The sequence below is a fragment of the Pterocles gutturalis genome, unplaced genomic scaffold (genome assembly GCF_000699245.1).
Source record: "Pterocles gutturalis isolate BGI_N339 unplaced genomic scaffold, ASM69924v1 scaffold27933, whole genome shotgun sequence".
Lineage (NCBI taxonomy): Eukaryota > Metazoa > Chordata > Aves > Pterocliformes > Pteroclidae > Pterocles > Pterocles gutturalis.
The window spans coordinates 97,910-108,884 of NW_010123865.1; the positions used below are offsets into that span (position 1 = coordinate 97,910).

A 10,975-nucleotide genomic window follows, 5' to 3' on the forward strand; every position below is an offset into this window, starting at 1 on the left:
CCTGCCACTATACAACTTCAACTGTGCCTTTGGCTGGGGTTCCCAAAAGACTTTGTGCCACTGGGAGCACGACAACCAAGTGGATTTAAAGTGGGCAATCCTGACCAGCAAAACTGGGCCAATTCAAGACCACACAGGTAATCATGAGTTCATGATTTACTCATTTTACATGGGAAGAGGTTGGTCTGTTTAATACCAACATGCCTTCAAAACCAGAGGAGAATGAATTATACCTAAAATATGTAGTCTCAAAGATGATTCTCTAGGCAACCTAACTAATTATAGGTATTCACAACTGACCATAATTGTCCTTTCTGTTGGGGAATAAAGAACACATTGTCAGGAATTTAAGATATTCCATTCTCCTGATTTGCCTTTGGTTAACCACCATCTAGGGTAGAAAAGAAATCTGAATGACCAACTATTCTGCAAATATCACTTAGCAAGTGATACAGTCACAAACAAACTTCACATTGTTCCTGTTTGTAGTTACGGGGGCTTCTCGCCACAGAAAGGTGTTGTAAGTGAAACTTCCTGGATGGATGTATTTCCATGCCCTCCTCCTCTCCAGCAGGAGTTGGAGATTATAGCCGTCCCTTCACTCACACACAGTTTTTCCAAAAATATCACCCTTGGAAATTGATTGGTTGGTTTTGTAGTATCTAACTCATGGTTCTGCGTAATTAGGCAATAAATATGCTGCTGGCTAGTAGCAAAGGGAGGGCACTGCATGACCTGCAGAGCCTCTCGCTTTAGTGTTCTCTCTTGCGTACATGCAGATTAATCAAATGTGTTGAGATTAATCCCCCTTCCCACTTCTGCAACCCCTTTGCTTAATGAGAATGACAAGGAAATTAGACAAAATTGGACTTTTTACATTCTGAGACACTTTCAATTGAATCTTAAGACAAGTACAGTAGTTTCAGGGAAAAAAACTTATAATACTTTGACTATAAATGGCATTGTACAAATAAATGGCATCAAATTAACTAAATGCAGTTAGCTGAAGTGAAGGCTGTAATGGTGGAAAAATTGATGTAGAGTAAAGTGAAATGGCTCAGTAGGATCTGACATTGAAAGGAGGTTAAAAGCTATGTTAGCCAGAGACTGACAAAATCTAAAAGGCATGCATAAGTAAAGCTCTAATTAAGACAATGAAGACAGAGTTCCTGACCCAGCACTGCAATAATATTCTGGAAATGAGAGCTATCTGCACTTTGCCACCAAGGATTATAGAGAGACTGAACCTGCCTTCAATCAAGAGATGAAGAAATTATATTCTTCAAATGAGATTTTGTTGTTTCCGCTGGGTCCTACTAGCGCGGAAGAGTTATTTGTTCCATTACCTGTAACTTCACTAAGTCTTACAAGCAGCCCCTTTTGCTCCTTACTGCACTAACTTTCAATGTTTTACAAAATTTTCCTTCAATTCAAAGGACACCTTCACCTGCCAGGTTTGCCACTCACCTGCCAGCAGGTACAGAGTGAGTGGGGTGGATGTGAACGCAGCCCACAAGCAGTCTGAATGGCACTGCCATCCCAAAGAAGCCCCTCAGCATCACTACACGGCAAGGCCACCCTAGATACTGGGAGAAATGCAATGCACAATTCCCAGGCATACCTTGCTCTGAGCTGAACATGTATAAAGCTGAAGAAGCTCCACAGAAGTGATCTGCAACAGTAATTGCTTTAAGACAGTAGGATATGCTGTATGTCACTTCAAATTACACATTATGATTAAATCTGGCCAGAGTTAGGTCTTCCAACTGAGACAGCCATCCTAACGCTGTGATTATTTTTCTTTTTGCCTCCCTTTGGATTTCCCTATCACCATTCTTTGATGAGATTTGCACATGTTGTGCTGCCCTCTGCACAGAAGTGAAGTTGGAAAGAGTATATAAGCACAAGCTCTGGTGCTGAAGAAGCTGGACAAGATGTTACTGCAGCAAGACAGAAAAAAGGGGAAAAAAAGAATCTATTTTTTTTTGACAATTTAGTATCGTCTTCGCTTATAAAATTCTTTCAAAGACCAGATACTTCCACGTGCATATTAGCCAGGTTATCTCTGACTGCCCACAAAAAAATCCAAATAAAAGATAATATCCTTGTCTCCCAAACCAATACCCTCTGACTCTCCTGATTGCGAGGTTTGACCCATCAGCATGGAAAGAAGGCAAAATGATTTTGAATGATTGGGGTGGCCGGGGCTTCTTAAGTATACAGATGTGAAAGCTGGTGGCTATTCCTAACACAGTCCTTCTGTCACAGTAGGAGATGGCAATTTCATTTACTCGCAAGCTGACGAAAGCCAGAAAGGGAAAGTCGCCCGACTGCTGAGCCCCGTGATTTACTCACAGAACTCTGCCCACTGCATGACTTTCTGGTACCACATGTCTGGCGCACATGTTGGCACCCTGAAGATCAAACTGCGGTACCAAAAGCCAGATGAATACGATCAAGTGCTGTGGACCCTGAGCGGGCACCAGGCAAACTCCTGGAAGGAAGGACGCGTTCTTCTTCACAAGTCTGTGAAACACTATCAGGTGAGCTTGGCCGCTCCTCGCTGAACTAACAGAGCTGAGGCCAGTAAGACCTTGCTGGTCATGTTTTATACACCATAGCAGAAATGTCACTGAAGGATTTATGTAGACAGTATTATACCTATAGATGAGGTGCTGTTGCTGTGACAGTAATAATAGTGGCATATTTCACGGTATCTCAGATGACAGTGATACAAGCAATTTGTTATTGAAGGCCAAATAAATAGTTCAGAAATAATGTCACAAAACTGCATCCTCACTACAGTTTCGTTGCTGGTGTAAAAGTCTTTAATGAAGTTATGGCATTGTATAAATTCACATTTGCATATATAAGTTCCTAAAGGCATGCAGTACAGATTGGCAGGCCACAATCAAAGTGCATGTAGATGTGCCATCATGATAAGTGAGGATGTGTGTCAACAACTAATTAAGATATCCTGAATGCTGCAATTGTGTGTTAAAAGGAAAACAATGTGAACATTATCTTATTTTTCCAGGTGGTTATTGAAGGAGAAATTGGAAAAGGAACTGGAGGAATTGCTGTGGATGATATTAAAATTGACAATCATGTAGCACAAGAGGATTGCCGAAGTAAGTACAAACAGCAAGAACATAAAGAAATCTCATCCAAAACATTATTTATTTTCTTTTGACAGCTGTTTTTTTACTGTGAGAAAGGGATACATAATTATTGACTCTATAGGAAGTTTTGCACTGAAAATATCCTGATCTGGCCCATAGCTTTATTCATAGTAGGTGCCACTGTTATCACCTCAGTACCGCAGCAACTGCAGTCTTTTGGATCAGAACTGGTGTCCTACTGACATGGGTCACAGCATGTTCACACCCTCACATCTCTCCCTGTATTTCTTATTTCTGTCCTCTTTAAATTTCTCCACTTTTCCTAATGCTCTTCCGTGTTTTAACTAATGCTCAAAATCCAGTTTTATTTTGTCACCCTTTTTAGCTCACTTACCACCAAGCCTACTTTAATTCTACCCTAGTTTTTTTAAAATACCATATCAAACCCTTGCAGGATACACAGACAGTGTGAAATGGCCCCTGCTCTATCCTCTGATGGTCTGTAATTCTCAGTTTGCTGTGACTTGTTTGCTGTAGTCACCAGCTCCCAGACATATGGGACACGAAGTAATGTTAGAACATGGCCTTTTCCACGTCTGAGACAGGCTATTCCTGAGATGCTATTTGAGTCCTTTTATTTCTGGCCCGTCGTGAGTTATTCCAGTCACTGCTGATCATATGTGTGTTGCATTCTGCACATAATTTGGCAGCAGCAACCCCAGATAAACACAAGCAACTGAAGCTTGTCCTTCACGATGGAGATGAAGCAATGACTTTTATGTAGGAGAGGGAACAGAACTGAGAACTGTCACCATTAAAATAAACTTACGCCATGCAAGTTGGCAACACAACTGAGAGAGAGCAATAGTAGAGGATGTTCCTCACCTTTTATAGCTAATAGCCTTTTGAGGGTAACATGACAGGCTTCAGCTGTGTGGTAAGTTCACTACAGGATCAGAAAACTGTACAATCTCTTTTTATCACGCAGTCCATCTCCTGAGATTCATCATATGCCACCAGAGTGGCAGTTACCAGGAAAGAGAGGCTCGGTCCTCCTGCAGTGTCCTTAGTGCCAGGAAAAGTGCTGGTACCACAGTGATGGTATTTACCTGGCTCCAAATGAGAGAGGAAAGTAACTTCTTACCTACCTCCCCATTTCAGTTGTTCAAGCCAAATGCTGAGCAGAGATTTTGGCCTCTGGGAGCTAAAGCCAAATGCTTAGTCTGAAGCCCAAACACAAGTGGTCTCACTTCAGTCAGTGAAACTATTCTTGTGATTAACTGTGCCAACATTGATGAATTGTAATGGAATTGGGCTCCAAAACTGTAAATACACCGAATGAGATGCTAATTCATCACACTGATTTCTTTTTCCCAGACATGGAAAACCCCTGCTGATAACTAAACCTGTGCCAAGACTGGGCAGAAAGGAGTTTTTAAATCTTTCTTTTTTTCTCCATTAATTTTCAGAGCCCATCCTAATGAACAGTTCTGTCAAACTGACATAATGATGCTCTGACACAGGAAAATCTGCTATACCATTATTGCCGGCATGATAGTCAATCAGTGTTTGTAACCCTAATAATCAATGTCAATTCTCTTTGCTTCATTAGAATCAACTGATGTGGAGAAAGAAATAGATGAAGAAGAAGACCCAGAAAGTAATCAAACAGGTAAAAAATGTGTTACTGTTAAAATTAATTTTAAAGTGTATTTTCATGTGAATTTGCATATTCTATTTATTTACTTATAGATTAGTTCTCTTAACTGCATATTGTCTCAAGGTTTTTTGATTTCTCTAGATCAGACATTAAGAAGGCTTACATTTATTTGAAGGGTTGAATAGTTTTATTCTTCTATATCACATAATCTTCTGGGCTTTTTTATTATTTATACCTGCCTCAAACCTTTCAAACTTTATATACCTAATTTGTTACATTGTATACAAATACATGCATGCACACTATAGCTCCTTAATATTTTGTTATCTAGAAGGCTGAAGAAACAGCTATCATTATATCTTACAATGTGTAACTCGTGCAGTGTCTAATTAGGCTCAAAACTCTTCAGGCTAATTGTTTCTCAGACCTGGCTGAAAATGACATTTTATGACCAGTCTACCAAAGCATTATCATTTTCAACAATGATAGCTGTAATTGGATCATTAAATGGATCATAATTGTCATATTGTCCCAATAATAAAATATGCTCGCATTTTTCAGGCAACGGGCTTATTTTTTTTCTGTAACAGTCAACGGGATTGCTCTCATAGATTGCCTCAGTGAAAGCAGGGTTTGTCCGAAAAGACTTTTTGGCTTTTCCCACAACAATTATCAGGGTTTGCAAGCTTTTTGGATGTCTTTCATAAACCAAAAGGGTTCAGGGAAAACATTATGATACCCAGTGAATATTTCACACAAGGGGGCAGAATACTCTTCTGTGTCAGTTCTGTCACTATTTCAATTTCAAGGTCCAAGACAGTGAAGTGGAGATGGATGCAAAGTGGCTGTAGATTCCCAACCAATGTCCAAGGCTATAAATGTTCACGCTGAGCTGAACAAGATTTAATTAACATGTTTGAGCTAAATACTGCAAGCTGGCAAAATATAATCAAAAGGTCTGGTTATTCATTCCTAAGACTCGCCCTTAATCCAAGGCAGAATCAGACCCCTTGCTAATATGCAGTAGATTCAAGGACTGGAGAACAGTACGGAAGAAGTCAACAACTATTTAGGCCACGTTATAGTTTTCAGCTATTTATGACTACCTCCTAGAAGCTATGTTTTCAAATTATGCAGCAATTTATGTGAAAAACTTTATGTCCTTTCTCCAAATTTTGAACTAATCAAACAAAGCTCTAACTAGCGTCAGTCTGAAAATTTTGCAATTCTTTACTCCGTTTCAGGGTTTACTCCTCCATACCGTACAGGCGAGGACTACGATGATAACATCTCCAGGAAACCAGGCAATGTCCTGAAGACCCTAGATCCAATCCTTATTACCATCATAGCCATGAGTGCACTTGGGGTGCTTTTAGGAGCCATCTGTGGAGTTGTCCTGTACTGTGCCTGTTGGCACAATGGGATGTCAGAGAGGAACTTGTCTGCACTGGAGAATTACAATTTTGAGCTGGTTGATGGTGTAAAACTGAAAAAAGATAAACTAAACACACAGAATTCATACTCAGAAGCATGAAGGTATAAAGCGACTGGAGAAGTTTCAGAGAATCGGGATGGAAGGACATAGCTCGGTCGTGCTGGGGAACTGTTGATCTTCTTTTACTGTACAGGCTGAAAAGTGCATTGATGACACTGAGCCAAGCTTTTCTCAGGAGCTTCAATGAGTGTGTAACCGATAAACATGGACAACAATCTGTGTTAACAATCTGAATCATGTACAGTCTGCTTTTTCTGTTGGTTTTATTTGAAATAATCAAATGCTGGTGTTGAGACCAAGTATGATTGACTTATAGTTCATTTTGTCTTTCTTTCTCTCCCTCTCTTTTATTTTCCGTTAACTGATAATTTTGGGTTTACTGTGCAAAATCCAAGATGCTGTCACAACATGTATTCAGTGGGGTCCTTTGGATGGACATGCTGTCTGTAGCTCAGTGCCCAGAAAATATTGGAGTAACAGCAATTTATTGGACTCCTGCACCTGTATTTGTGTATAATTGCTTGTGTTGTGCATAGGCAAAGAAGGGTTAGGATGTTTTTGAAAGTACTGCTGCATCAGTACTGATATAGTGTGTCAGTTCTGTTTACGAAGCAATACAGTCAAATTTTATTGATGTTTTCCAGTGTTGTACTAAATTTTGTGCTTGTGAACTCCATAAAAGAGTGTGTGCCATCATCAGACACAACTGGTAACCGAGTGTACTGCCTAAAAACTAAACAAAAAAGTCCTTGGCACTGGCTAGTGTATGTCCTCTCAAGTGCCTTTTTGTTGTACTGCTTCTCATTGTGTTGACATTAACTACAGCTTTGCTTCTCTGCAGTTATGCCCTTGTCTTCAATCATATTCTGATGGCTCACTGACTAAAAGAAAAGTATATTTTAGTGTAAGAAAGTAGCCTCAGCAAGGCAAGGGCTAATCAGATTTGACAGCCTGGCTCGATTGTTCTGCTTTCTGTATTTCAACTTCATGTCTCTTGACCCTTTTGTATAAAGCTGCAATATCCCCTTTTATTGTTCTTTCATATAGAATGTATTTTCAAATGTAAAATCTCTCTCCCTTTCTCGTCTCTTTCTCTCTCTCTTTCTCTCTCTCTGAGTAGATTGCATAAGCATTTGCCATTGCCAAGGAAAGAAAACTGCAGCTTTAACTTGCTGGTAATGGCAATTTTATTAGAGTTTGTGTTAAAAAGTAAGGGAAAATTCTTAACTTTACCCTCCAAAGTTGAACTTTGGGTTTCTTCTTAACAGCATAAAGTGACAGTATCTTTTTTCCTGAAGTCATGAAACATGTCTTTTATCCTGAACAGCTTGCCTGTTAATTACACGAGGGAAAATTATTCCCTTACTGAAAAGATTGCCTTTAAAATGAGAAACTTTCCTCCTCCTGCCCCTACCTGAACCCAGAGTTCTGTTCTCTCTGTAAACGTGTATTTTCATGCTAATCAATGCTAATTGGGCTTACACATGGGTACTGAGGGCAGAATAAAATCTCACAGTGTATGTAGAGTATGTTCTTACCATCCTGTTATATCCAATTGGCATTTCATACCAGGAGGTTTCTGTTTGACCAGAAGCACAGATAGTGGCAGATTCAGTGAGCTGAGTAATGTACGCTGTCAGAAAAATGTGTTTGACAATTACATGGCAGTTTTTTAATATTTTAGGACAAATATTATTGGACAAATGATATTCAACAGCCTATGCAGCTTGTCCAGTGGGGTAAAAAGAAACAAGATTTTATTTCCCACAGGGATCCATAGGAGGAGCCGAGGAACTGGAGGGGTCTCCCCTTCTGTAGGTGTGAGGGGAGCCCCCGGGTTTTCTGCAGTGACCCCACACAGCACAGCCATAACTGGGGACGGAGTGGAGGAAGGCAGCTTTAACCTTCCTCTGGGTATCTACCAACCAGCAGGTAAAACCAGTGCAAACACGGGGAAAGAAATATAGCAAAAGTGCTGAACTCATATTTTTCCTCACTGAATTCCCTGAGCAGAATCAGGGAAGTGATAGCAACTTTCTGAGTTAGTCTTTTTCAAAATCGCTTTTGTAGTAAAGCAATGAAGTATCCTGTCCAGGATTAGAACTAAAGAAGGGCTAATTCAGTCTTGAATTACACAGAGCAACAGAATCCAACCCTATTTATCAATTAAATGTTTTGAAGCATATCATTTCACCAATATGAACCATAAAACAGAAAAATCTGTAGAAAATCCAGTAGTAGCCTCAAAACAATGAAAGGGAGAGAAACTGGAGGTAAAAATATGAGTTTTGAAGTTGAAAATATTTTAAAGGAAGACCCAATAAAAAGAACAGTGGGCAGTTGCTACTTCAAAGGAGTTCTAAAGGCAAAGACCATAGCAAACATCTACTTCAGGTCATCAAACCTTAGATGCCTAAATTGGAAGAGTTACCTTGCCAGGCTCTAGACTTGGGTCCTCCAGAAGGTGAGACAGAGCACCTCAGACCTGAAAGTTTTGCCTAGAAGTTAGTCCAAGAAATGTCCCAAGTGGCAGACTGACTTTGGCAGAGGGTAGAATTTTCATTTCTATCTAACACTGTAATTTGACCATAATGGTATAGCAGCAGCTAGTTAATTAACCCAAAAAAGAAAAAGCATTTTTCAAAACTATTTTCAGCACACTACCACCGTGTGATTCAGGTGTTAGGGTCTGTTCCCCTTAGCTGAAAAAAGTTCTAGTCCACTAACTTGACTGAGAGTTACATGCATATATTGCCTTGAGGAGAAAATCCCATTGGGGAGCCCAAGCCCAAAACCTTTTCAAATATTCACATGGATTTCAATAGATTCTGGACCAGCTCTTGGGCTTGATCTATTTGAACTGTAAAGCTGGTGGTTGTGGGGTTTTTTTGTTTCTTTTAACATACTAAGAATAGTGAACGTAAAAAGAAATATATCTCCTTTGTGGTCTTCAGACCTTACTATGATAATGAGGATCTAGCACTGAAGATTTGATTTCTCTGAAGGTAATAGAATGAAAGTTGCCCTTCAATAAAGGAAAAATGATACTGCAACTTTACATTGAAAAGTATCTTGCACTGATAAATATATTTAAAAAAATTATATGTTTATAAAGTTATTAATTTGTAAAGGCAGTGTTACAAAATGTTCAGTTTATATTGTTTTAGATTGTTTCATAATTTTTAAAGTGTAAAATAACATATTTTTTTCTTTATTGAAAAACTATAAAAATCTGTAGTAAAATGATTTCATTTTACTGGTATATTATTGCTTCATGTTTTGTACCATCATAAAACTTTGTGCAAATTTTTTTTACAGAAATTTTTATTTTCTATGACAATATGACACTTGTTAATGGTTGTTTCAAAATGAACAGCGAAGCCTTAACTTTAAATGACATTTGTATTCTCAGACACTGAGTAGCATAAAAAAAATCACGTAGAACTGAACTGTAACTTAAATTTCCAAACTATGACTACTACATTCCAAAGAAACAGTTGAATTAAACATTTTCATAAAATATCCCATACCTGATGTATTTTATTATACCAAAATAGATCGGTTTTATTAAATGGCTGGTTTTATTTAGCATCTTGCAACAAGCACAGTGTTTTAATCATGGTTACATTTGTTAGTAGGAAACTCCAACAAACAGACACCTTGGTGGGACCGTTCGTGGTGGAGGGATTCACCCTCTGCCTGCCCAATTCTCCCTCCCTGCTGGAAGACACTCCCACTCCATGCCTAAATTTGAGCCAAGCAGCAGGGATTTAAGAGGACAAATCTGAGGTTGTAATTCACCTGGCTGCTGTGGGAAGCCAAGCTGCACACCCAATGCAGGTCCTGCATTGCCCCTTGTGGCTTGCTCTTGGGGGGGTGAGATTTACTGCAGAGTAACGTCCATTTCTGATAAGTTGCTCCACTAAGTCTCCACTCCAGTAGTAAGGTTTATACAGATGAGCTCCCTGCAAATTTCCACTGAAGTCATCAGGACTTAGCCAACCATGGCCACATCTCCCAAAGCAGAGCACAAGTTGCTGACGGGAGCCAATGCTGCAAGGGCAGCCCATTGGGCCTCATTCAGCATTCAGCTCATCTGTGGAACCTATGATCATGGTTAGGGAGACCTTCAAGAAGTTTGCATCCAGATCAGAAGCTTTAGATTGAACATTTCCTGTTTTATGCAATGCTTACTTATTTGTTTCTTTTTAATAGCGAGCACTCTGCACATGAAAGTTTGCCAAATCCTTTCTATAGGCTGCACACATGAACAGTGCACATACTGTCAATATGTCATTAGGTTGAGTATTCACAGACATACTGCAGCTACTTTACTAGTCCTGGGAAAAATATTGTACTTATTACCATGTATTTGGTGATTGTTACACTTGAAGAGAAAGTATCAAATCTTGTCTCCTCGAGAGAGCGGCATTGTGGGGACCTGTTTATAATATGAGTTGGAACTACAGCAAAGCACTGGCACAAAACTTAGCTTTGTGGTCAGAGGAGGGATTGCTCTCAAAAGACGGTTGTGAAGGTTGTTGTCCATATAATCACTAAATCTAAATTCCTTAGAAATGTGCTTCATTGCACTCTTCTTGCTTCTGTGATCATCAGCCACAGGGCTCTTTGAGGGAAAATAAATGGCAAAGGAATTAATTAGTCAAAAAAAAAATCTATAAAGTGAATCCATTGAGG

At 39.4% G+C, this 10,975-nt stretch overlaps 1 protein-coding gene across 1 annotated transcript in view; it reads left to right on the forward strand.

Moving 5' to 3' along the window:
* The window catches only part of NRP1 (neuropilin 1), a gene marked incomplete at its 5' end in the record, with an annotated part of 63,685 nt that extends 55,950 nt beyond the window's left edge, over positions 1-7,735 (forward strand). Inside the window, 5 exons of the mRNA XM_010078096.1 lie at positions 13-137; positions 2,272-2,543; positions 3,038-3,131; positions 4,735-4,794; positions 6,027-7,735. Coding sequence (XP_010076398.1) covers positions 13-137; positions 2,272-2,543; positions 3,038-3,131; positions 4,735-4,794; positions 6,027-6,316 — 841 coding nt within the window. The remainder of the gene's footprint in view (positions 1-12; positions 138-2,271; positions 2,544-3,037; positions 3,132-4,734; positions 4,795-6,026) is intronic.
* Positions 7,736-10,975: the final 3,240 nt, after the last annotated feature.